Source organism: Bos mutus, chromosome 6 (genome assembly GCF_027580195.1).
Source record: "Bos mutus isolate GX-2022 chromosome 6, NWIPB_WYAK_1.1, whole genome shotgun sequence".
Lineage (NCBI taxonomy): Eukaryota > Metazoa > Chordata > Mammalia > Artiodactyla > Bovidae > Bos > Bos mutus.
In genome coordinates this window covers 67058159-67085792 of record NC_091622.1, presented here as the reverse complement: position 1 = coordinate 67085792, position 27634 = coordinate 67058159, and the positions used below count along the sequence as shown (strand labels likewise).

The 27634-nt window shown below is 36.1% G+C and overlaps 1 protein-coding gene across 2 annotated transcripts in view; it reads right to left on the bottom strand.

The window, feature by feature from the left end:
* Positions 1–2958: 2958 nt before the first annotated feature.
* The window catches only part of SLAIN2 (SLAIN motif family member 2), a 71661-nt gene continuing 46985 nt past the window's right edge, over positions 2959–27634 (bottom strand). For both annotated transcript variants that reach the window (XM_070372369.1, XM_070372368.1), the window contains 2 exons: positions 7445–7763; positions 2959–5966 (listed from right to left, as the gene is read on the bottom strand). In XM_070372369.1, the coding sequence (XP_070228470.1) occupies positions 5900–5966; positions 7445–7763 (386 nt within the window). In that variant the 3' untranslated portion in view covers positions 2959–5899. The remainder of the gene's footprint in view (positions 5967–7444; positions 7764–27634) is intronic.

Here is a 27634-nt window from a genome sequence, read left to right as displayed (position 1 = left end):
TCCATATGGTTTCTCACAAGAGATACATGTTTTACTTAACCCCAATCACCTGCCATAGTCAACAAGCCCAGTAATGGGCACCTGACCTGTGCTGGGGAATAGTATTCCTAGACGTTTTATTCTTGGGGCCAGTGCTCTATTGTTAAATAGGCATGCTTGGGGTAGGGTGCAGAAATCTGCATTTTAGCAGCTTGTCAGATGATTCTGAAGTTTGAAGACTCTCATCTAGACTATCTTGATTCTTCATTTGGCTGTGTCCATTTCTTCAGAGGTGTTTTGTTTTGAAACTGGAATTGTATTCAACCAAAACTGTCAAGTCATGGCTTGGTAGGCTGTGTGTATGTGGGGGGCAGGGGGCTCAAGTGTCAAGAAAAGAAACTATATAAAGAATATGAAAATACAGATGTGGGAAAATTTTGGAATATTTGTATATTTTTCCTGGAACTTTTTTCTCCCCTAGCAGAATCCATCTGAACGATGGCAGTCCTCAGTGACCTCAGAGTTAAGAAAAAGTTACAATGTCAATCATGAAAATGATCCCAATTTCACTGGGAAGGAAAAAAACAACATCCTTAAATTTAAGTGGCTGATTACCTATGGAGTAAATGCTTTTTCTTCTTTATAAATTTACTCTATTCCTCCATTTTTCTGTAATAAACATAATTTTTCATAACAAAAGACAGCTGATGTTATAAAGATACAGTGTATTTATTTTTAATCAAGGAATATCTATAATCAGGAACCGAGAAATGTGTCAAGCTTTCAATAAGCAGTTAATGTACACCTCTGTTTCAAGAGGAAACTCATGTCAGTATTGTTTAAGTGAAAAGTATTTCCTCATCTTAAACAGAAGACTTCTTACCCTTCCACTTAATACGGGTTTCCTCCACTACTGAAGGTGAGAGCGTTTCTATGAAACTTTCCTGAGCTGAAATGGCATAAAGTGAAGAAACAATTATCTGAGGACACATCTTGCTAACAGAGACACAAATCAAGTAAAGCACAGATGCTCACATGGTTCCAAGCTATGGTGGCTTGAGACGCTGAGTAGCTCCCAGTGCAGGGGCTTCACGTGTTGGGCTCACTGTTCTCTGCAAAATAAACACTGAACACTATATTTGCTTTCACCCTTTTTTGTAAAAGCAAAAATCCTCTTTGAACTTCTTTTGGTTAGTAAAAAGAGGTACAAATAGGTCTTTCAAAAAAGTGAAGTGGCATACAGTGAACCTTTGAAATGTGGGAGATACCTGTTATTTTATTTTTTTGAGATACCTGTTATTTTATAACCATGTTAAGGTCAGCACTTAAATCTTTATTTCTGGGAGGAGGGATTGCAGGATCCAAAGGTAAAATGTGGGATCATTTTCCCTTTTATGTTTCTTAATATTTTCAGTTAAGTAAAAAGTAATGAGCCTATTATTTTCAAAATCATTAGAAATAAAGCTTTCTTCCCCTCTATCTAAAAAGAAAACACTGAAGTTACCCAGTGTAAAGAACTGGTTTGAAATTAGAATACAGTTAATACTTTTAACTGAGTTGTATTAAGTTAGGTCCATGAGGAAAATTTGTTCCATTTTTTACCAGTAAACAGAAGGCCATTTAGTCTGCTCAGACTTATTCAGGATCATTAAAAATATGTTAGTGGTTGCTAACTTTGGCTTCATGCTCATATGAACACACTTTTTTCCTCCAAGTTAGTTTCACTATCATTTATTTTGCTTTTGCGGCTCAAAGCTAAACTTGGATATAGCAAATAATTCACAAAAACCACCATATATATTTTTCTGTTGCACTGGGTATATAAAAAGCTTAAGTAAACTTTTCATTCATGAATTTACAAGTATAATGACATTCAATTTTAAATGATTCTTTAAAAAAAGATTCTTAAAAGCTTTTAGATTGACTTGGGAGAAAAGTCAAGCATGAAGGTGTCATGTCTCTACAACTCATTAATGAGACCAATTTTAATACAGAGAATGGTGAAAACTTCCAAAAGGGATGCAGGGAACTAATAAAACAATATACAATTCTTGATTTTTTTCCCCATTCACCCATAAAAGAAAGATACACATGATCAACTGGAGAAGGCAATGGCAACCCACTCCAGTACTCTTGCCTGGAAAATCCCATGGATGGAGGAGCCTGGTAAGCTGCAGTCCATGGGGTCTCGAAAAGTCAGACATGACTGAGCGACTTCACTTTCACTTTTCACTTTCATGCACTGGAGAAGGAAATGGCAACCCACTCCAGTGTTCTTGCCTGGAGAACCCCAGGGACGGACGGAGCCTGGTGGGCTGCCGTCTATGGGGTCACACAGAGTCGGACAGGACTGAAGCAACTTATCAGCAGTACATGATCAACTAAATAAATATGCATATTTGGTTTGAAAAGGTATTAATTTTCTCTTCTGGACACTTTTTTTAAGGTTGTTTTTAAAAAAGGATTCATTTATTTGACTGCACTGGGTCAGTGTTCTGGCCTGTGGGATCTTCCATTGTGGCACGTGGGCTTCACAGCATATGGGATCTCAGCTCTCCGACCAGGGATCGAACCCCTATCCTCTGCATTGCAAAGGGAATTCTTAACCACCGGACCACCAGGGGAAGTTCCTGGAGCCTCTTACATAATGGTGTTTTTGCTAGTTTATGTATGCTATCTTTTTTTTAACTAGATAACAATTCACAGCAAGTTAAAAAGTTATAGGAATGTACCAGTTTTGAGTAAACTACAAATTTCACCCTTCAAAATCCATATACGAAGTAATTAGGACAGAAAGAATACAGCATGATATATTCCAACCTCACAGAGATCAAGTCCGAAAGGACAATGTGACTTGGGTTGCGTTTAGAAAAAAAAATCAACTGAGATATTTATTATTACCAATTGTAAGCAACTGGCGAAAAGGAGGGTAGATCTTACTGTACCCAGAAATTAATAAAACACTTGAAAAAACAAATATAAATTTAATAATAAACATTATGGTCAGGTTGTTTATTAAGGAGGCAACCACACATACAAGTTCGGCTATAGAAATGTTTGCAAATCAAACTTCATGTGATCTAAAAGGACCATGCGTAATGTCAAAAATGGACGCCTGTACATTCAATAAAAAGTTAAATATACATAGTCTAGATCATTCTAGAGTTATACAAACATCTGGGGACACATATGTATCTTATTTCCTTCAGAAAAACGTTTTTATAAAAGTGATGTATTGAGATAATAATTTTAAAAAGTATCTGACAATTATGAATGGCCCCCAGTATTACAAAATGTGATTTTCAGGGTATGAAAACCAAAAAAAGCCAACCCTTCAGAGTGTTTTATATTATACAAACAAGTTTTGTAGAAAAATGATCCAGCAAATGCTTGAGTTAAGAATATTTATATTTTTCCAATTCTTTACACTTTTATTAACACACTTACAAAAAAATAACATTCAAACACTGAAAAATTAAATAACTTTGGAAGCAGAGCTCATAGCCTTCTGCTCACATATAAGTGACAATTCTGGGCTGTTGGCACAAAAAAATAATCAACATTCATAAAACCCTTACTACTATATATCAAACATAAGTTAAAATCATAGGCACTAGTTTATCAAATCCACATTTCATCTGTAAGAGTAACCACAGCGAATCCTTATATTTTTCCCAAACAGAAAAATTGGCAATACACAAAGGCTTTCTAGTAAAAAGGCAATTTTTCTCTTTAGGAAACTAAAAGCCAATAGTCTGTGGTGGTATAACAGCAGGTAAAATAATACTTTACCTAACTCAGATCCATCATGTTCTTAACAAGTGATGAAAATTTTAATTAAAGAAAAATAGACATTTTTTTTTCTGATGCAGCCATTAAAAAAAAAGTTAAATAACCTGAATATTCCTTTTGAAAATCTAACTTAAAAATGTAATGGGTGTTTTGTAAGAGTTAAAATTCCTTTTAATTATTAGATTGCAGCATTTTTTTTTTTTGCAATGTTGCACTGAAAACTGAGACCTATTTTTCCTCTTGTGTATACGTGGTTTAAAAGAGACAATGGCTAGCTCTTTTACTTACTTAGATTTTTACAAGAGATACCCCTCTACCCGAAACAGATGCATTATCTTCTTCTGAAAAGCAACATTTTTAAGTTCATCATTATATGTGGAATTCTGGCGCCATCCTTTCCTGACCCACCCCCATCACCCTCAAATCCAAGAATAAAATTTCTTCCTTGCATTATACACCAAAATACACTAGCACTGGCAGTTTAAACTTCCAGCAGCTGTGCTAACTGAATGACTCCTTACTGGTCAAGCTAATAAAGACTACCATGATGTCCATCATGGCAGAACAGCGGTCTTGATCTTAAAAGTTTTATCCTTCTCTCAACCTATAAACCTCAGTACTATCCTGAATATAAGCTTCCCATTTCTCTCTCAATTTCTTTTGCCAACTTACAGAATGTCTTTGACTAACAGAAGATGAACGTATGTTCAAATATCTAAAATCCTTTAATGACCTGACTGCCAATATTTTAAAGCTCTACAAATTAAATATTTTAAAACAGACCTCACCATGAAAAAAATGAGAAGTCTGCAGAAGATGGAAGCTTTAGTCTAGTAATAGTCAAATAAAATCCAAATTAGTTATTTCTAGGATATATATAAGGGCCATCACAGAGCAAGTGTTTAACAGGTTAGAGTCACATGTAGTAGGTTTCATTTGTACCCCCAAATCCCAAAACTGACGTCAGACAGAATCTAAAAGGGACAGTATTTTCAAAGGGTGTTTTGAAACAGTTGCTCAGTTTAAAGCAGATAAACTTAAATAGGATTCAGCAGGCTATAATTTCCCACCACATAATAGGCTGCTAGGTCAATTAATAGTAACAATACAACTGTCATTACCAGAGTTTTTGAACGTTAAGTGCATAGATTACACCCCCTCCCCCTTATTGTATGGTTTTGTTCCAGGTTATAAGCACTGAAGTGGTGTTATTTATATCAAGAATAAAGACACATACTACTTGCTCTTTCCCATCATGGAAACCTGCTAATGAAAACAAGATCTCTTAGTCCTGTAACAGATAACAGCATGTGAAGAAGTTGGCTTCAATAGCAAAGGCTATCTTTCCTGAGCCAGGAGCTATAAAGTTTAGAAAGATTGTACAACTGATATTAAGCCCTTTTGGCAATCAAAACAAACACACAAAAGTCTGATATGTCAATGCAACATGATGGATGCACGGTGTAACACTGTCTGGTGGTGGTGATACGTGAGCTACATCCAAAACTTAAGATTAAACAAAATGACAATTTTTCTAATGAATCTGTGAAAATAATTTATAGGATTCTCCCAAATTTAGGTACTGTGTTTTAAATCTCTAGCCCAGGTTTCTTCCCACCCTGTCCCCTTCCATCTCAATCTAGTTTCCTGGAGTACTAGTGAAACATTGTAATTAGTCAGAATATTAGTTCTCATTAACACAAATATTTATTGATACTATGTATACAGTAACTTAGGTTGAATGTGAAGTTTTGGATAGCTAGAATTCACCTTGTGCACAAAGGTATGCTCTCATTTACAGATGGGCATTTCTCTTTGGCATCCATTAGTTTTTTGCCCAGATATTGGCCTCTGTCAAATATTAAAAAATCAATTTAGTTGCTATTAAATAAAACTAAAAGTGATTCCATGGAGAGTGATTGTATGATTACCAAACACATCTGATGTTAAATGTCATTAAAGTGCTGTTTGATCATCTCTGTCAATTTGTGCTAATTAAGACAGAGAGGGCTGGGATTTTATAAATCCCAAGAGTCTTATCTGAACAGTCTGCATATAAAAGTTGTCTTTTAGCCTGGTGAAGGGGTATCCATGAAGCTGTGGACCTCTGCATTCTTGTCTTTGCTGGTCAGTAACAGCCATCTTTCCAACTGTCATCTTTCATGCTGCCATAGGTTTTAGGAGCTGGCAAGGATCTGAAATAAAGCAATTTTACAGAATGATTTGCAAGGTTTTATGGAACATTACCATGCTATCTTCCACGCATATCAATTACTTTGTAGGTTGCAACACAATCCAATGTTCCAGGGGACTGCTGAGATCAAAGCTCTAAACAGCTATTAGCACGACCATTCTACATCAGGCATGTCCACAACTTTAAGTTTTACTGGGCATCAGGTAACTGCACTAACCTCTTTTTTGTTAACATAGACACTGCAGTAAGAGAAAAGACTGTCTTGTCTTTTCCAACCAAATGGATGACCAAACTTATTACTTACTTATTTGAGGGGTAAACTGATGAATGTGTTATCAGTGGCACAGTGTCACCATCATGAGAGAGGCAAAAGGGGACAGAGCTTAAAAGGACTCTGAAGTCAGACATACTTGGAACTGTATGTTGCTAGTTGAAGTCTCAGGCAAATTACTTAACTTCATTAAATTTTAATATTCTCTGAAAAATAGGCATAACAACAGTACCTATATGTCTAATGCTATAGTAAAAATTAAGTAAGGTGTGCATGTGCATGCTAAGTCGCTTTAGCCGTGACCGACTCTGCGACCCTATGGACTGAAGCCTGCCAGGCTCCTCTGTCCATGAGATTCTCCAGGCAAGAATACTGGAGTGGGTTGCCATTTTTTCCTCCAAGGGATCATCCTGACGCAGGGATTGAAAAACTGTTGTACTCTACTGAACTCAAAAATGTAATATATTATCTTAGAAATAAAAGAAGTATGGTTAATTCAGTTTCAATGCTTAAGGCACAAAAGCACTTCTTTCATGCAAATAAATATTTCAAGTTTAATACATTCAACACCTAATGATGGTGGTAAGCACAGTCCTTACCACCATATCTGAAAGGTACAGATATGACTACATATATGTGACTCCCAATCTGGGTAGGCTCAGAATCATCTGAAGATTAAACAAACAAATTTAAAAAACAGCATACCTACAGATCTGGGGCTTCACACCAGATCTACTTTGTGGGCAAAACTCAGCCTCTATATTTACATAAACTCCACAGAACATTCTGAACTGTAGTGAGATTTGAAAACCAACATCCTGGATTACACACTCAGACCTGACAGCTACAAGTTGTATCTTAAATCTCATTGTAGGTTCTACTATGCTTTTAATATCTTTACTGAATCTCATTTATTCAAAATGAACAAATACCACAACCGGATGGAGTGGTTCTAACAATTTTTCCTAGGAATTCACCAAGATGCTTAATCATACCAGGCATCTGGGCAAATTTAATCTGAATCAAAGTGATATAATACCCCAATGTCCCAAGTGAGAATTTCTTGAAAGTAATGTTTTATTCAAATTTTAATGATTTTAGTGGGAACCCACTAGGACTCCTGATCTTCACTATCAGAACTGAAGGTAATTCCTGTCTACCCACTTTCCTATACTCAAGAAGGTCAAAACAGAGTATTTGCCACTTACCTGCGAACAGGCTGTGCAAGTTTGCTGCGAGGCACTGGTATACCCCCAGCAGAAGGGGCACTGGGTCTGGGCAAGCCACTTCTCATCACAGTTGTCCCTGCAGGTCTGGTTAGAGTAGTGCTGTTGATATTGCTGGGAGGATTTGCTGGGACTGTGTTCTGAACCATGGGAGGCCCAGGTGAGGAAGTGGTTTGCATGAGTTGTGTTGTTTCTTGGCTACCAGGAGAACCAGAGCCATGGTTACTAAATGCTTTTACTGGTTGCCGAAGAGCCAAAGGAGATGGTGCTGCAGGGGAGCGGAATTTACCTGGAGAAGGTACTGCAGAATGGCAAAGAAAAATCAACGTTTTCAGTGGAAATCAAGTGCGAGTGAAACTGCTGCTTTATGACTGGGCACCAGTACATCTGTATTCCTGAAAATTCACTCTATAGAAATGCAAGGAGTAAAGAATATTTCTTGGGTAATATATACATTTACATAAAGATCACTAGCAGCTCTTAAGTAACCAAGTCCTTACTCAGAGGACTGTAACTATCCTTGATAACAGTGTTTTAATTTTTAACTAGGTGAGCTAGGAATCCACAATAACAGAAAAGACACTGCAGCATTCTGTTTCAGCACGGCAACCAACCTAAGCCACATTGTAGAGGTGAAAAAAGTGCTGGCTACTAGACGGTTGACTAGAATTTCAAACACACTTTCCCCTCAAAGAAACAATCATGTAAACATGTATCAAGTACCTGGAAAGTAAGTCCTCTCTCATCCACAGTGTAACTTAAATCTTAGAAACTGAACCTGCTTCTGTTGTGCTTCAGCAAGTAAGGAAGTTAAAATCTAGGGGCACATCAAGAACTATATGAAGTCATAGGATAGAGACGCTATGTTTTGCTGGAATGTCAATTCTACTAAGTAGTTAGTTAAAAGACATTATTAAAACAAGTAATGATATACAAAAGAATTAAATGTACAATTGAAGTAATTTTTGTCAAAATAAGACTTCAAAATAAATTTTATTATTGTGGTGGTCCCTTAGCATTGTAAGCTCAGATGTTGCGGGATTCATTTGTCCTTTCCTGCTTATTCTATTTGGATAAATCACCTCTGGAAGGTTTCTTCAAATACCTATGAATGCCTACATACAATATAGATAAAAAAATATTACCTTAATATGCTTTACCTAACAAAGAACTCTGGGGTGGGGGTTCAGAGTGAATGATAGATGGGGATAAGGGAGGAGAGTTCAGAGGAAAAGGGAGAAAGAAATCAGAGTCACCCTATTCTCTCTGAACCTGCATTACTTTGCCTAAGATATGAATAGAGAGAAAGCTTGACTGTGTATCAAAATCCCAAGGAACATTAAAAGGAGGGGGAGAGGGGCCCAAGTACCATCCCCAGAAAATCTAGTTTGGAATGAAATCAATATACTTATTTTAAAACCACAATAGGAGCGTCCGACCATGTTGACAAAAACAGGACAGGGCTTACCCTCCTGCTATAAGCACCTCTATAATTTGGGTAAGATACATAAAAACGATTTTCAAATATTGAACAACAGGCAGTACAGGACTGTAATTCCTGAGAGAAGGAAAATAAATGTGATGAGCTCTCTGGCTTTTTTTGGGGAGGGGATGGTGGTGGACTTTTTGGATTATAGAATGAGGAGGAGGATCCAGAGAATATCAAAATTATCTTGCTGAGTTGAGGAGACAAAAATTGGACTCTGAGGGGCAAAGTACCTTAGAGGAGGGAGGTGCTCCAGAAGACCTCTATAACTCAGGTCTGTTTGAACCTCTGCCTGAATACTGAGCTGTGCACTCACCAAGTAAAGCTCCATATGACTGAGCAAAGAAGGCATGTAGTAAACTGAACAGTTTCCAAAGCTTATACAGGACTAGGACACGTTTAAGTTTCAACCAGTTAGAGCAGAGAATCCTTGCCAAATATTCAGGGCAATCAGGGGACACTCTAAAAGGAATAAACTAGTTCTAGAATAAAACAACTCTAAATCCACTCTAACAAAACTCAACAAAAAGCCACTAAAGCAGGGATCAGCAGGTTACCACTCATGGGAAACTAAAATGCTTTTGTAAATAAAGTTTTATTAGAATATGGCAACATTTGTATGTTTATATTTATTGTCTATGGCTGCTTTCCAGCTACAAAGTAAAACAGTTACAATAGAGACCATATCACCCATGATCCTAAAATATTTACTATCTGGTTCTTTAAGAAAATGTTTGCTGATCCTTGCTCTAAGGATCACACTAATCTATAAATAACTGTTTACCAGAACAAAGTCCACACTATTTAAAATTAGATAACAAAATCCAGCATACAACATAAAACTTCACAATGTCTACTAACCAATAAAAACTAGTAGACATATAAAGAAACTGTAAAGTGATAACCAAAACTAGGCTAAAAATTAGTCAGGACAAACAGATTAAGAAGTCACAGGGATGACTGAGCTACTGAACTACTGTAATAGTTTATAAATACTATTATATACAAGCTTAAGGATATAAAAAAATATAAATATGAGATGAGAATTAAAAGATTTTTTGAAGAGCTAGATAGAACTTTTTAAAAAACTTTAGGAATTCTATTCTTATTATTTTTGGCTGCACCCTGTGGCTTGTGGAGAGAAAACAGACTTAAAAAAAAGTCTCCCAAGGCAATAAACATAAAAGTGAAAATAAACAAATAGGACATAATCAAACTTACAAGCTTTTGTATAACAAAGGAAACCATAAACAAAATGAATAAACAACTTAAAGAATGGTATAACATATTTACAAATGATGGGACAAACAAGGGCTTAATCTCCAAAATATACAAACAGCTCATATAACTGAACAGCAAAAAACAACCAACCAATTGAAAAATGGGCAGAAGACCTACATAGACATTTCTCCAAAGAAGACATACAGGTGGCCAATGCGCACATGAAAAGATACTCAATCATTAGAAAAATTCAAATCAAATCTATGATGAGGTACCACCTCACACCCATCAGAAAGGCCATGATAAAAAACTCTACAAAATAATAAATGTTGGAGATGGTGTGGAAAAAAAGGAACCCTCCTACACTGTTGGTGGGAATGTAAACTGATGCAGCCACTATGGAAAACAGTACAGAGGATCTTCAAAAAATTAAAAATAGATCTACCATATGATCCAGCAATCCCACTCCCAGGCAAACATCCAGACAAAACCACAATTCAAAAAGATAAACACAGTCCTATGTTCACAGCAGAACTATTATTCACAATAGCAAAGACCTGGAAACAACCTGAATATCAATCAACAGATGAATGGATAAACAAGATGTGTTACATATACACAATAGAATATTACTCAGTTGTAAAAAAAAGAATGAAATAATGCCATTTGCAGCAACATGGATGAACCTAGAGATTATGAGACTAAGTGAAATATGTTAAAAAAAAGACAGATACCATATATCACTTATATGTGGAATATAAAATATGACACAAATAAACCTATTTATGAAACAGAAACAGACACAGAGAACAGACTTGTGGTTGCCAAGGGGGAATGAAGTGGGGGGAGGGATGGATTGGGAGTTTCGGATTAGCAGAGGCAAACCATTACATACAGAATGGATAAACAACAGGATCCTATTGCATAGCACAAGGAACTACATTCAATATCATGTGATAAAACCATAATTAAAAAGAATTTTTTAAAATGTATATATATGTATAACTGAATCACTTTGTTGTACAGCAGAAATTAACACAGCACTCTAAACTAACTATTAATACTTCAACAGAAAAAAAGAAAGAAAGAAATGAACAGAATTTTCAGGGACCTGCAGGGTTACAAGAGGCTTACATCTGTATATCACTGGAGTACTAGGAAGAAAGGACAAAGAGAGGACAAAAAGCATAGTGGGAAACAATGACTTTCGTATATTAAAACTCACCATATTTGCTAAAGGACATAAACCTGAAGATTCAAAAAACTAAGAGAACACTAAACTAGATAAATCCAAAGCAATCCATGTCAAAACACATCACAGTTAAACTTTTGAACATGAAACACAATAAAAACCTTGAAGTCAGAGAGAGAGATAATACATAACCTATAGGGGAAGATGAATTTTTAACAACAGTGGACTTCCCATCATAACCCACAGAGATTAGAAGGAAAGTGGCATAAACTTTACAAGAGTTGAAAGAAAAGAAATGTCAATGCAGAATCCTATGCCCAGAGAAAATATCCTAGAAAAATTAAGGGAAAATCAAGACATTCTCAAGACAAGAAAACCAAGACAATGTGTGGGCAGCAGACCCATTTCCTCCCCACGACCCTGCCAAAAAAACCCAGCCGAACAAGTTCTATAAACAGGCAGAAGATGATAAAAAGATGGAACCCTTGAATACCAGAAAGGAAGAAAGAATAAGGTAAACAAAAATATAGGCAGACACACAGACTTTCCTTCTCCTTGAGTTTTCAAAATTATATTTGCAGGTTTAAGAAAAATTTGTAATACTAATGTCATTGGAAATATTAAAGTAAATATTTATGACAATTATAAATAGGGTGAGGGTAAAGATACATGAAAAAAGGTAAGGTTTACATACTTGAACTGATAAAATGATAACATCAACAGTGAAGTGAAGTGAAAGTCGCTCAGTCATGTCCGACTCTTTGTGACCCCATGGACTATATAGTCCATGCAATTCTCCAGGCCAGAATACTGGAGTGGGTAGCCTTTCCCTTCTCCACAGGACCTTCCCAACCCAGAGATCGAATCCAGGTCTCCCGCATTGCAGGCAGATTCTTTACCAGTTGAGCCACAAGGGAAGCCCAAGAATACTGGAGTGGGTAGCCTATCCCTTCTCCAGTGGATCTTCCCGACCCAGGAATCAAACCAGGGTCTCCTGCATTACAGGTGGATTCTTTATCAACTGAGCTATGAGAGACTGATATGTATATATGATGTAATGCATATATAATGTAATACAGTCACTATAATAACTATGCAAATATATGCACTCAAAAACACTACATTTAAGTCATTTGTGGTTGCCATAGTGGAGAGAGAAAATCAGACAAAGTTGGTCCAAAGGTACAAACTTCCAATTATAAGACTAATAAATACCAGGGTATAGTGTATTGATAGAACTTAATTAACTGCTGTATGTTATATATGAAAGTTGCTAGAAGAGTGAATCTTAAGATTTTTTGGTTTTGTAGCTGCATGAGATGATGGATGTTCACTAAACTTAATTGGCTATCATTTCATAATGTATGGAAATCAAATCATTATGTTGTATATCTTATATATATACAGTGTTGTATGCCAATTACATCTCAATAAAACTAAAAGGGAAAAAACACTGTAAGTCAAAATGGAATTCTAAAGAATGTTCAAGTAACCCACAGGAATGCAAGAAAAAGAAAACAGATAAATGAAAAATAGGGAAAGCAAACAGAAAACAACAAATAAAATGGCAGACTTAAGCACATCAATAATTACACGAAATGTAAATGGGCCATCTGTATCAATTATTAAGCCAGATTTGGTAGAAATGCATTTAAAATATAACCTAAGTTTATGCTGCCTATAAGAAAACTCACTTCAAATATAAAAATATAGGGAGGTTGAAAGTTAAGGGATGGGAAAAGATATATCATGCCAACAATACAAAACGCAAAGCATGATGTTTACAATATCAGATAATTAAAAAGAAAATTACACAGGACAAGGAAGGATAATACATAATGAAAGCAGGGTCAAATTACCAAGACAAGCCAATCCTAAATGTGTACATACTAAAGACAGCTATAAACATGTGAAGGAAATACTTTGAACTGAAAGGAGAAATAGACAAACCCATAACAGTTGGGAGATTTCAACATCTCCCTCTCAACTAACAGAACTAGACAGAAAACAAGCAAGTGTATGTAAAAACTCAACATCACCACCACCAATCATAGGATCTAATTGACATTTATATCAACAGAACAGTCTACTCAACAACAGGAGAAAACACATTCTTTCCAAGTGTCCACAGAAACCAAGTCAAGACAGACTATACCCTGGGCCATAAAGCAAACTTCAACAAGTTTTTAAAAAACTGAAATTACAAAGAGTACTTTCTCTGATCATAATACAATGAAACTAGAAATCAATAACTAAAAGGTAACAAAGATTTTAAAAATCACTTGAAAACCAAACAATACACTTGAATAGAAATTTTATAATATATGGAACTGAATAAAAATTAAAATACAAAATATCAAAGTTTGTGGGTCATAATTAGAAAGTCTTACATCAGTAATCTAAGTTCCTATCTTCAAAAACCTAGAAAAAGTAGAGTAAAAAAACTCAAAGCAAGCAGAAGAAAATAATAAAGAGCAAAAATTAATGAGACTGAAAATAGAAGAGCACAGAAAAAAAAATCAATGAAATAGAGAGTTCTTTCACAACTGACAAACCTGACAAAATAAAAAGGAGAGAAAATACATAGTATCAGTAGTGAAACGGGATATCACTACAGACCCTGGAGACGTTAAAAGGACCATAAGGGAGTACTGAGAACAATTCTACACATGTTAATTTGACAATTTAGATGAAAAGAACCAACTGTTCAAAATGCACAAACTACCGTGACTCATCTGGTATGTAACAGATAAACTGAATGGCCGTATAATTATTAAGGAAACTGATTACCAACAATGGATTGTCTAGTCAAAGCTATGGTTTTTCCAGTAGTCATGTATGGATTTGAGAGTTGGACTATAAAGAAAGCTGAGTGCCGAAGATCGGTGCTTTTGAACTGTGGTGCTGGAGAAGACTTTGAGAGTCCCTTGGACTGCAAAGAGATCAAATCAGCCAATTCTAAAGGAAATCAGTCCTGAATATTCACTGCAAGGACTGATGCTGAAGCTAAAACTCCATTACTTTGGCCACCTGATGCAAAGAACCAACTCCTTAGAAAAGATCCTGCTGCTGGGAAAGATTGAAGGCAGGAGGAGAAGAGGACGACAGAGGATGAGATGGTTGGATGGCATCACCGACGCGATGGACATGAGTTTGAGTAGGCTTCGGGAGTTGGTGATGGACAGGAAGGCCTGGCATGCTGCAGTCCATGGGGTCGCAAAGAGTCAGACATGACTGAGTGACTGAACTGAACTGACTGAACTGAATTTCATAACTCGAAATCCTCTGAAAGAGAAACCTCCAGGCACAGACAACTTCACTGAAAAAATCTACCAAATGTTTAAAGAGGAATTAACATCAATTCCATATACTCTCTACCGGAAAAGAGAAGAGGAGAGAATAAATCAAAATTCATTTTATGAAATATCAGCCATAATATCAAAACAGAAAAAGACAGTGTCAAAAAAGAAACTTGAAGACCAATACCTCTCAGGAATATGGACATAAAACTCTTAACAAAATATAAACAGAAAGAACTCAGTGATATAAAAAAAAATTATACACCATGATCAAGTGGGGTTTTTTTCCAGGATGCAAAGATAGTTCAATATTTGAAAATCGATCAACATAATCCTCCACAATAACAGGCTAAAGAAGAAAAAGTACATGAGCCCACCTATTTTTGATGGAAAAAAGCATTTGACAAAGTTCAACACATATTCATGACAAAATTTTCAGAAAAAGATGGAACAGGAACTTCAACTTGATAAAGAGCACCTACAAAAAAATCTACAGCTAACATTATACTTACATGATATAACAATATAAACAATATATAATAATAACCTCAGATATGCAGATAACACCACCCTTATGGCAGAAAGCAAAGAACTAAAGAGCCTCTTGATGAAAGTGAAAGAGGAGAGTGAAAAAGTTGGCTTAAAGCTCAACATTCAGAAAACTAGGATCATGGTATCTGGTCCCATCACTTCACGGCAAATAGATGGGGAAACAGTGGAAACAGTGTCAGACTTTATTTTTTGGGGCTCCAAATTCACTGCAGATGGTGGCTGCAGCCATGAAATTAATAGACACTTGCTCCTTGGAAGAAAAGTTATGACCAACCTAGACAGCGTATGAAAAAGCAGACACATTACTTTGCCAACAAAGGTCCGTCCAGTCAAAGCCATGGTTTTTCCAGTAGTCATGTATGGATGTGAGAGTTGGACTATAAAGAAAGCTGAGCACCGAAGAATTGATGCTTTTAAACTGTGGTGTTGCAGAAGACTTGAGAATCCCTTGGACTGTAAGGAGATCAAATCAGTCAACCCTAAAGGAAATCAGTTCTGAATATTCACTGCAAGGACTGATGCTGAAGCTGAAACCCCAATACTTTGGCCACTTGATGCGAAGAACTGACTCATTTGAAAAGACCCTGATGCTGGGAAAGATTGAGGGTTGGAGGAGAAGGGGATGACAGAGGATGAGATGGTTGGATGGCATCACCAATGCGATGGACATGAGTTTGAGTAAACTCCAGGAGTTGGCATACTGCTGTCCATGGGGTTGCAGAGAGTCAGACATGACTGAGTGACTGAACTGAACTGAACATTATATTTAATGAGGAAAGACTGAATGCTTCCCCTCTAAGATCAGGAACAAGGTAAGGATATATGCTCTCATCACTCTTATGCAACTCAGTGCCAGAAGTTCCAGTGAGTGCAATAAATAAGAACAGAAAACAATGGACCTTAGGTTGGTACAAACATAACAGGTTTTTTACATTGTTGAAACTTGCCATTTGATACTGGAATACATTCTTCATAAAGGTGGTTATGTTACACATCATTTTAATTCACATTTCTTGCTTTATGCTTTTTGCTAATGACTTATTACTTATTTTTTATATTTTAGACTATGGAAATGATGTTAGACAAAAAGCAACTTCAAGTGATTTTCTTATTTAGTTCAAAATGGGTCATAAAGCAGCGGAGACAACTCACAGCATCAAGAACACATTTGGCCCAGGAACTGCTAGGGAACATACAGTGTAGTGGTGGTTCTAGAAGTTTTACAAAGGAGAAGAGAGCACTGCAGAGGAGGAGCATAGTGGCCATCCATTGGAAGATGCCAACTGAGAGACATCATCGAAGCTAATCCTCTTACAACTAACCACATGAGAAGTTGCCTAAGTCTCAATGTCGACCATTCTGTGGTGGTTTGGCAGAGGAAGCAAATTGGGAAGATGAAAAAGCTCAGTTAGTGGGTGCCTCATGAACTGACTGCAAATCAGAAAATTGTCATTTCGAAGTATTGTCTTCTTTTATTCTACACAATGAGCCATTTTGCAATCCTATTGTGATGTATGATGAAACCAGGATTTTGTATGACAACCGATGAGGACCAGCTCATGGCTGGACTGAGAAAAAGATCCAAAGAACTTCTCAAAGCCAAACTCTCATGCAAAGGTTATGGTCACTGTTTGGTGGTCTGCTGTGGTTTGATCCACTACAGCTTTTTGAATCCTAACGAAACTGTTACATCTGAGAAGTATGCTCAGCAAATTAATGAGATGTAACAAAAACAAGCAACGTTTGCAGCCGGCATCAGTCAACAGAAATGGCCCAATTCTTCTCCACGACAACGCCTGACTGCACATTACACAACTGATGCTTCACAAGTTGATCAAATTGGGCTACTAAATTTTGCTTCATCCACCATATTCTCCGGACCTCTCATCAATCGACTACTATTTCTTTAAGCATCTTCGACAACTTTTTGCAGGGAAAATGGATCCACAACCACAGGAGGCAGAAAATGCTTTCCAAGAGTTCATCAAATCCCGAAGCACAGATTTTTATGCTCTAGGAATAAGCAAACCTATTTCTCATTGGCAAAAATGTGTCTATTGTAATGGTTCCTATTTTGATTAATAAAGATGTGTTTGAGCCTAGTTATGATTTAAAATTCATAGTACAAAACTGTAATTACTCTTGCACCAACCTAATAGATTTCTGGGAAAGACTGAGGGCAGAGGGAGAAGAAAGTGTCAGAGGATGAGATGGCTGGATGGCATCACCGACGCTGTGGACACGAACTTGGGCAAACTCCAGGAGATAGTGAGGGACAGGGAGGCCTGAAATACTGCAGTCCATAGGATCACAAAGAGTCAGACACAACTGGGCAACTGAACAACAACAACAAGTTAGGGGGGAAAAAAAAACTCTTTTTACACAGAAAATCCCAAGGAATCTAAAAAACAGACAAAAAATAAAATCTTCCAGAAATTCTAAGCTCAGGAAAGTCACAAAATGTAAGATAAACATACAAAAACCAATTATATTTCTATATGCCAGCAGTAAGTGTATGGAAATATAAATTTTAAATGCAATACCATTTGCACTGCATCCCAAAATAGAGAAAAATACATACATAGATGCAAATCTAACAAAACAAGTTTCAGCAGATACCATAGGTTAGCTGTGAAGATCAAATGAGTAATGTATAAGCAAACTGTTGATAAAATGTAAAATATTACAGGATTTATAAGACAAATCATATCCATGCCTCCCATACCCAGGGAATGTGGTGCCTCTCAGCCTGCTGCAGCTCAGTTTTCTGGAAAGATATTCAACAATGCCACTCAGGACAGTCTCCTGGGCTGTTCTGATAAACTGACTAAAATATAGGCATTAAGTAAGTTAGGCTCTATCACCCAAATTAATTATGACAGCAGGATATAATTTCTCTTTACTCATTTTGGATATCAAGAATTATACTTGAACCAAGGCACAAAATGAGGGAATGTTATCTGCCCCAAGCAAGAATTAGAATTCTATTTATAAAACTGACATGACTAAGAATGTTAACTGTGGTGTCAGAGTCATCTCTAAAATGGAATGGTGGGTGATATGAGGATTCTTGTTTTTCAAATACTCATTTTTGTCTTTTAATAAGCATTTAATAAAATCTGTTTATTTTCTATTTAAGGCTTAAATAATTCAGCAGGCACTTCACTCTAAAAAACAGAAACTGATTAAACTGTATACTGTATTCATCTTGATATTCACTGAATTTTTTACAAATAATCTATCACAACATTAAACACTATCTTGCAATATAAAAACTAGACATATCAAGTGGTTGTTTTCAGTCATGTGTCAACCAAACTACAAATTACATTAATTGTATAATTTTTTAAAAATATGTAAATGTCCAATAAATATATAGTTTGCAATAAAAACACACATAATGCCAAACATTGGCCACCAAGACTAATGGGGAACAAAATACTTATTAAAACATATACGCCATTCAGTTAATTAATAAAGAATAAGGACAAAAATACTTCCTTGTCAGTTATCCTAATTACACTACTCATTCCAGCCCCTCAATGATCTATGCACCATAAATGATGGGCAACAGGTTACTGACACAGTAAGGGCTTTAAAAATAATTTCTGGTTATTAAAGGCCACAGAGATGAAGTAAATATGATTCTCTCATTACAAAGTTAAAGAATCCTTGTTAAACGAGATGGTAGTAACCATCTAGTACAACCCTTCCACTCTATAGTGAACGAAAATTGCCATAATCACAGAAATCAACTGACCAAATAAATAGGAAAATGAGGCCTTGAATCCAGGTCTCCTGATTCCCAGACTGGTAATACCAAAGGAGAAACACCTCTGGGACTAAAAGTTAAAATACCATTTTTAACATTTTAAATTTCAGCTAGACTCAGAAAGTTTATTTGTGGGGCTACTATCCTATGCAAGTTTGATAAGATATGACACCAAGGCATATTAAATTTTTAATGGCTAACAAGTAATCATAAAAAAGTCTTTGATTTCTTCTTTCATTAGTATACAGTACTTGCCATTATTTTTCTAAGCATATAAAGAGAATATTTATTAAACATAAAGGCAGAAGAAACCTGTGAGAATCGACTTCACTAGCTTTTCTTCCATATATACAAAAACACTGATAGATAATAAATAAGCTACCAACAAACATCTGCAGCATCAGCATTATTCACAATAGATACAAAATGGGAAACAACTCAAATGTCCACCAACTGATGAATGGATAGACAAAATTGGTTTGTGTCCATACAATGGGATATTATTTGGCAATAAAAAAGGAACAAAGTACTAATACATGCTAAATACGAAGAACTTTGGAAATGTTATGGTAAGTGAAATAAGCCAGCTGCAAAGATCACATATTGTATGAATCTATTGATATGAAATGTATAGCACAGGCAAATCCAGAGACAGATTAGTGGTTGCCAGTGCCTGGAAGGAGTGGGGAATGGGGACTGACTGCTAACAGTGCCTGTATTTCTTATGGGGTGACGAAAATTTCTAAAATCAGACAGTGGTTAACAGTTGCTCAACTTATGAACTGATCTTTGAGTAATTCAAGGAGTTAGAGGTGCTGACCATTTTCACAGTGGAAAATCCACACATAACTTTGCAGTTGGCCCTCTGTATGCATGGTTCTGCGCCTGTGGATTCAGCCACTACAGACCGTGTAGTAGTGTAGCACACGTGCATAGTGAAAAAATCCATGTATAAGTGAACCCACACAGTTCAAACCCATGTTGTTCACGGGTTAACTGTATCACCCTTTTTTTGCGTACACTTTAAAAGAATGAATTTTAAAATAAGGGAGGAGAATAAAAGCAAGAAACCTCAGAAAATAAATAGCCCTATTTTCGAACAGTTCCCTAAAACAACAGAAGAGGGAGCACTACAGCCATAAATTAGAAACTTAAAACTCCCTTTCTAAGTGTTTAGAAAACCAATTTCACAGAACAATAAACAACAGAAAGAATGAGGCCAAATTTCATATAAAGCTATTATATGAAAAAAAGAAAGTAAGAAAATAAATAATAGAATAATACTTCTACTAATGGTGAAATCTTGCCAAATATGTCTACCATGCATACACAACAAAGGTCCATCTAGTCAAAGCTATGGTTTTTCGGGTAGTCATGTATGGATGTGAGAGTTGGATTATAAAGAAAGCCGAACACCGAAGAACTGATGCTTTTTAAGTGTGGTGTTGGAGAAGACTCTTGATAATCCCCTGGACTGCAAGGAGATCAAATCAGTCCTTCCTAAAGGAAATTAGTCCTGAATATTCATTAGAAGGACTGATGCTGAAGCTGAAACTCCAATCCTTTGGCCACCTAATGTGAAGAACTGACTCACGGACAAAGAATTAATCTCAAAAATATACAAGCAACTCCTGCAGCTCAATTCCAGAAAAATAAAAGACCCAATCAAAAAGTGGGCCAAAGAACTAAATAGACATTTCTCCAAAGAAGACATACAGATGGCTAACAAACATATGAAAAGATGCTCAACATCACTCATTATCAGAGAAATGCAAATCAAAACCACAATGAGGTTCCATTTCACGCCAGTCAGAATGGCTGCGATCCAAAAGTCTACAAGAAATAAATGCTGGAGAGGGTGTGGAGAAAAGGGAACCCTCTTACACTGTTGGTGGGAATGCAAACTAGTACAGCCACTGTGGAGAACAGTGTGGAGATTCCTTAAAAAAACTGGAAATAGAACTGCCATATGACCCAGAAATCCCACTGCTGGGCATACACACCGAGGAAACCAGAATTGAAAGAGACACGTGTACCCCAATGTTCATCACAGCACTGTTTATAATAGCCAGGACACGGAAGCAACCTAGATGTCCATCAGCAGATGAATGGGTAAGAAAGCAGTGGTACATATACACAATGGAGTATTACTCAGCCATTAAAAAGAATATACTTGAATCAGTCCTAATGAGGTGGATGAAACTGGAGCCGATTATACAGAGTGAAGTAAGCCAGAAAGAAAAACACCAATACAGTACACTAACACATGTATATGGAATTTAGAAAGATGGTAATGATAACCCTGTATGCGAGACAGCAAAAGAGACACAGATGTATAGAATAGTCTTTTGGACTCTGTGGGAGAGGGCGAGGGTGGGATGATATGGGAGAATGGCACTGAAACATGTAAATTTACACATGTGAAACGAATCGCCAGTCCAGGTTCCATGCATGATACAGGGTGCTCGGGGCTGGTGCACTAGGATGACCCAGAGGGATGGGATGGGGAGGGAGGTGGGAGGAGGGGTTCCAGGATGGGGAACACATGTACACCCATGGTGGATTCATGTCAATGTATGGCAAAACCACTACAATATTGTAATGTAAAAAATAAATAAATAAATTTTAAAAAAAAGAAAGAAAAGACCCTGATGCTGGGAAAGATTGAAGGCAGGAAGAGAAGGGGATGGCAGAGTGTGAGATGGTTGGATGGCATCACTGACTGGATGGACATGAGTTTGAGCAAGCACCAAGAGTCTGCAATGGACAGGGAAGCCTGGCATATTGCAGTTCAAGGGGTCACAAAGAGTCGGACATGACTGAGCAACTGAACTGAACTGATGCACTGCTGCTGCTGCTGCATCGTTTCAGTCGTGTCCAACTCTGTGTGACCCCACAGACGGCAGCCCACCAGGCTCCGCCATCCCTGGGCTTCTCCAGGCAAGAACACTGGAGTGGGTTGCCATTTTCTTTTCCAATGCATGAAAGTGGAAAGTGAAAGTGAAGTCGCTCAGTCGTGTCTGACTCTTCACGACCCCATGGACTGCAGCCTACCAGGGTCCTCCATCCATGGGATTTTCCAGGCAAGAGTACTGGAGTGGGTTGCCATTGCCTTCTCTGAACTGATGTGCACACACACACAAAGATGAAAATTACAAGATACAAAAGAACATAAATAATAAATAATGAAAAACACTCAAAAGTGAGATGGTGGAACACAGAAAAGATTTAGACGTAAAATAAATCATTTCAAAGTGAAGTCTAAGATGCAAGGAACAAGAGTCACCATACACAACAGAGTGCTTTAAGAGAAATAAATAATGAAAATAAACTTTTATAGAACAAGAAGAAATTAAGAAAGATGAAAAGGATTCAAGAGAAGGCAACAAATATAGAAGGCAAAGAACACCTAATATGTGTGCAAGGATTCCCACAAAAAGAGAAGAGCAATGCAAAAGGATGCAATAATGAAAACTATAATTTCAAAGAACTTGTCTAAAATTTTTAAATCTCTGCAACTTTAAATTGAAATAACACAAGTCTGGGGAAATCAACTCAGAAGAACCAACAAAGAGATGCATTCTCATAAATTATTGGACTTTAAAGAGAAAAAAAAACCTTTGGACATCTAGATAAAAATATCAAATGATTGTAACAGAAACAACTCTTATTCCTGACAAAAAATAAGAGTCATATATTTAGGATACTCAAGGAAAGAAAATATAAGCCAAAGATTTCATATCTAGCTGACTTTCAAATATAAAAATAGCAAACAAGCTGTCACCAACATACAAAAAATGAGAGAATGGATATTGTTCCCATAACTCCTTCTGAAGGAATCTACTAGAGGATAAGCTTTAAATAAAAAAATGGACTGGTGAGACAATATCAACAGACTGGTAGTAAGCATCAGATATTATTTAAATGTAGAGCTATCTCTAAATGAGGTATAAAGGAGAATATGGAATAGTTAATATATGGGAAACGTTTTATAAACTGTTTTTAGTAACCATACTGTATGGTGTATTACACTAATGTTATTTATCCCCAGAAGATTCTGTGTAAAACATGGGAGAAAAATTGTTACATGATACTCTATTTCTATGTGTTTCCAAGAAATAGGCTTCTCAGAGCAGGATAAAAGAAAGATAGATAATAAGTTAAAAGAGGCTAAAGCCCTAAATTTGAAAGGGAAGTATTAGCATGAACTCATTAAGGCTCTCAATCTTAAAAAATACACAAACTTACACATATACAGTTCTAGTAACTGAAAAGACCTAGAAATAATGACCAATAAGATAGCAAAAAGCATAACTAATAACTAAGATTTTGGTTTTGAGATTCCATTTCCTACCAAAACAGGTTTTCTGAAGAAAACCTAAATCCAGGTCTGTGGCAGGAAATGTAAAAGATGAGCCAATCTTGTCATATCAGTTTATTAAGACTTTATCAAAGACTACCAGGGTTGTGTCAAAAAGACCTGAACACCAACTTGATGATGCTTCTACCAAAGTTGGGAAAATGCCCAGAATAGATTGAAACACAATAAAAAAATGTTTGTTTAAATCTATACATTTATAATGATACATATTAAAGAAAAATACTGGTTAATCTTTGGAGAATTCTAGGTTGCTAATTTTTTATTTTGCAAACTGGTAAATAAAGGGAAAAAACAAGCACTGAAATAAAACTTTAGTGCTGATTTACCAAAGAATAAGAAAAAGTTTCTCTACATACTAGTTTTTTTATTTTAAATAAAGGAATGTTAGAATTGAAAAACCCAATTCTGCAATTCCTAATAAAGTAAAGATATAGGCATTATGCATCAATGCCTGTTAATATCACATGAAACAGGCAACCCCACTGTATGCACCTTTGGCTGAAGAAGTGCCACCACCAATGAAATAGTCTTGCCAAAAATAACATTACTGAATCTAATTAAGCATGAAGATAACTACCAATTTATAGGAAATACAGAGGAACCTGATAAAAGACATCACAGAAAATCCAATTTGTGTGAACATCTATAGGACAAGTGATTTGGTGGTTTCTTCAAACAATAAGGGGTAGTAAAGAGTTGGAGGAAAGCTATAAATTAAGGGACACTTAAAAAGACATAGTAAAGAGGCAAAACTATAGTTTGATTACTTGGATGACAAATACAGAGAAGTAAGGAACTTCTGGAAGTTCTAAAATAAAAATTATAAAAATTTGGGAGAATGGCTACTTTGGTGAAAAGGGGTCAAGAGAGGATTGTGTTTGGAAGCAGATGGATGTAGAGCATCTAAGGGAGTAAGTTCTAGTCTCCTGATACAAATGGTAGTCACAAGGTTGTTGCCTTATAGGAATTCATTAAGTTCTCTATGTATTATATGGTTTTCTGAATTGGTGTTGTATTTTAAAATAACAAGGATTAAAATACAGATTTATAAATCAGAAATCTTTTTAATTTTATTAATCTTTAAACTTTAACTTTATTAATCTTTAAGTTCTTAGATGAATGAAAGGACTCCTTTATGAAAGGAGAAGTCAAAATGTTCTATTAACACAATCTCAAGATATGGAGAGAAATACTTTAATAAGGTTAATGAATAAATTGAGGGAAAACTAGAGAGTTTATGAAGAGGTGCACTAAGCTGTAGCTTCACTAATGTAAAAAATGTTTCCTTCTCTAATGGCAGCAGCATTTTGCCTTATCTATAAATTTGCGGGCTAGGGAGGAATAAAAATATAATGAGGGTAAACTGGAATCAAGTGATCTTTTTAAGACCACAGAATATTAGATTTTTAACATTCTAAAATGCAGTCCTATTTAATCAGGAAAAGCAAGGTACAAGTTTCAGAGAGGAGGGAATTTTGAAATAGGATTTTATCAGCAAAGGAAATTAATCGATGTACTTAAGACTTAACCAGAGAAGAAAAGAGAATCTTAGAAAATCACGAAAGCCTTAGCAAGTCTAAATGTAAATACAATCCATTCAATCATCATTCCAAAACAGCATGACATGGTCTAACAGAAATGTGTGTGTTTGAAGGGAGCCCCAAGAACAGTTCTCTGTGCTCTTCTTTCCCATTCTCCCACTGTATATAACAGTCATGGGAGCGAGAGCAACGCCTATCATTTTAACTGCTTCAAAAAGCTGTTTATGGCAGAGGCTGGCTTTGATCACAACTGTTAATAGAAGAAAAAGTAAAGAGGGGCTAGAACAGAGAAAAAAAGAGAAAAGGATACAATGCATGTATCCTGTTTGCTTCAGATTCAGTACATGTTAACTGACAGAAAAGAGAACACAAGAAATTTTAAATTTTGGATCCAGAGTAATTACAAAATTCCTGGGTTCTTATCATTAAGGACTCTGATTAACTATTGCTTATCTCATGTTAAATATCTCAAAATACAGTGAATTAGAACATTAAAGCAGTATTAGACAGCTACCATCACAAACTCCTTAGTTGCTTCTTTCCTTCTAAATAAAAATATAAAACATTTAAATTTGTTTTTAAAATAAAAACAATTAAAAAAAAAAAAACATTTAAATTTGCCCTGATCTCTGCATTCACTTTTCTAATTAGTCATTTTCTTCCTCTAACTTGGTTAGGTCCCCCCCACCCTGTTTCTCTCTACTTCACTGATTTTCTAACAACTGGAGGTAGATAAAACATATCTTTATCAAAGCAGTTTAAGCAGTCATTTCTATGAAGTCTTAAAAACACACAATGGGTTTCTTCCCTCTTCTCAAAGGGAAAAATGGGATGAAGAAAGCCAAAAGCTTTGCAAGAAGAAAATGCAAACAGGGATGTGTCCAGCCTTCTTGAGTTAGTGGCATGATCGTATTCATCAACAAATGTTTATGGTGTGTTTCTTTTGTGCCATGCCACACAGTTTTACTTCTCTTCCCATCTTCAAACTCCAGCCACTACTAAATGCAATTAAAATCAGCGACCATTTTTCCAAGAGTTTAAGGAAAACTTCTTCCTCTTCCCACAATTCTGTGAACCCTTAAAGTAAGTAAATCAGCTTTCTAGAAAACATTAGAGGTTCATCCCCAGGATAAGGAACATTTGATTTATGTGGCAATTTACTATCTAGTCCATGTTTCTCTACTGGGCAGGTTTAATATGCAAAGTTACCTGTGAACATATGTCCTGTCTGCTTTACATCCCTACAAGATCAGAGAATCCCACAGTCCAAAGCAGACCCCTTTCTCTCACAAAGTCAAGACAGGAGGGGAAATCAGAAAATCCATTTTGGCCTTCCAGTCAAGAGATATTCTCCAATTCAGCTTTACCAGTAATTAAATTAGTATTTGAAATCCTGTCATAACCATTTCTCAATTGGTTTAGAACTTAATAGTGTAAATGATCACCAAGTCACAACACCAACCAGAAAATATGGGAGTCTGGATTAAGATAATAAGGAAATTAAACAAAATGAAATTAAAAGAACAAAATATCAAACATGCACATGCACAAACTACTCTCCCTTTACCATGTCAACTAGACAGCTAGAGGTACCAGGAATTATGAGACTCAGCTTTCCTGTTATCACAGAGCGTAGGTAGGTTGGTAGCTCAGAATCACAAAAACAATGTAATCTCCATAGGCCCTATGGAGATTACCCATAGGGTAATGGAGATCACCCTTCCTCCAAAAAGTCAGCCAGAAATTACAATCTTCTCAATCTAATAATGGCTTCCCTTGTGGCTCAGCTGGTAAAGAATCTGCCTGCAATGTGGGAGACCCAGGTTCGATCCCTGGGTTGGGAAAGGCTACCCACTCCATTATTCTGGCCTGGAGAATTCCATGAACTATATAGTTCAGAGTCACAAAGAGTTGGACACGACTGAGCCGACTGTCACTTTCACTTTCAATCTAATAAAGAGCAACACAGAATTAAGTAAAAATTTTAAATTATATAAACCTAAGGCCCCCCAAATGAAGCAGCTTGTAGAACATAACAAAAATACTATATATATATATATAAATGTAATATCCTCTCCTGCCCTTTTGTAGATACTAGAATCCTTTTATGATCATCTGTTTTCACCTTCCTCCCATACCTAAAAATATTCAAAAGTATTTGGAAATCTCAAAAAAGAGGCCTAGGGCCCTCAAAAAATTTAAGAACATTTTCTACAGTGATCTTTAGTAAGGCACCTTCTTCTTCAATAAAAGAGCATAATCTATTGTGTCTATCATTATTTCTGACAGAAGGTACCAGAAAACACCCCTACTGGAGGCCCTAAGATCAACTTCTGACATCCAAAACACGAACTTTCCTACATTCTTGTTTTCTATTTGACTATTTTCTTGGGATTCTAATATCTAAAAGTATTTCCTTAAATTATACTTATCCACCAAATCACTGTTAAATCATTTGCTTTTAATGAACTTGCTGAAGTTTTGATACCTATTTCAGTACTTCTGTCACCATATTAACTAAATTGTTTTTTCAACAAATCAAACCTCAAACCTCCTCTTTCCATGTAACATTCTGTTAGTGTTTTATCCTTATATCTTTGTTAGTTGTTGAGTTCTGAAGCTGTCAGGAAATCTATGCAGACAGGGGAAATATTTTTCTTCACTGCCTGTATTTATTCTGTCCCATATTCTCTGAGGTTTCTGTTCATTGTTTTTCTCTCTTGGCTGC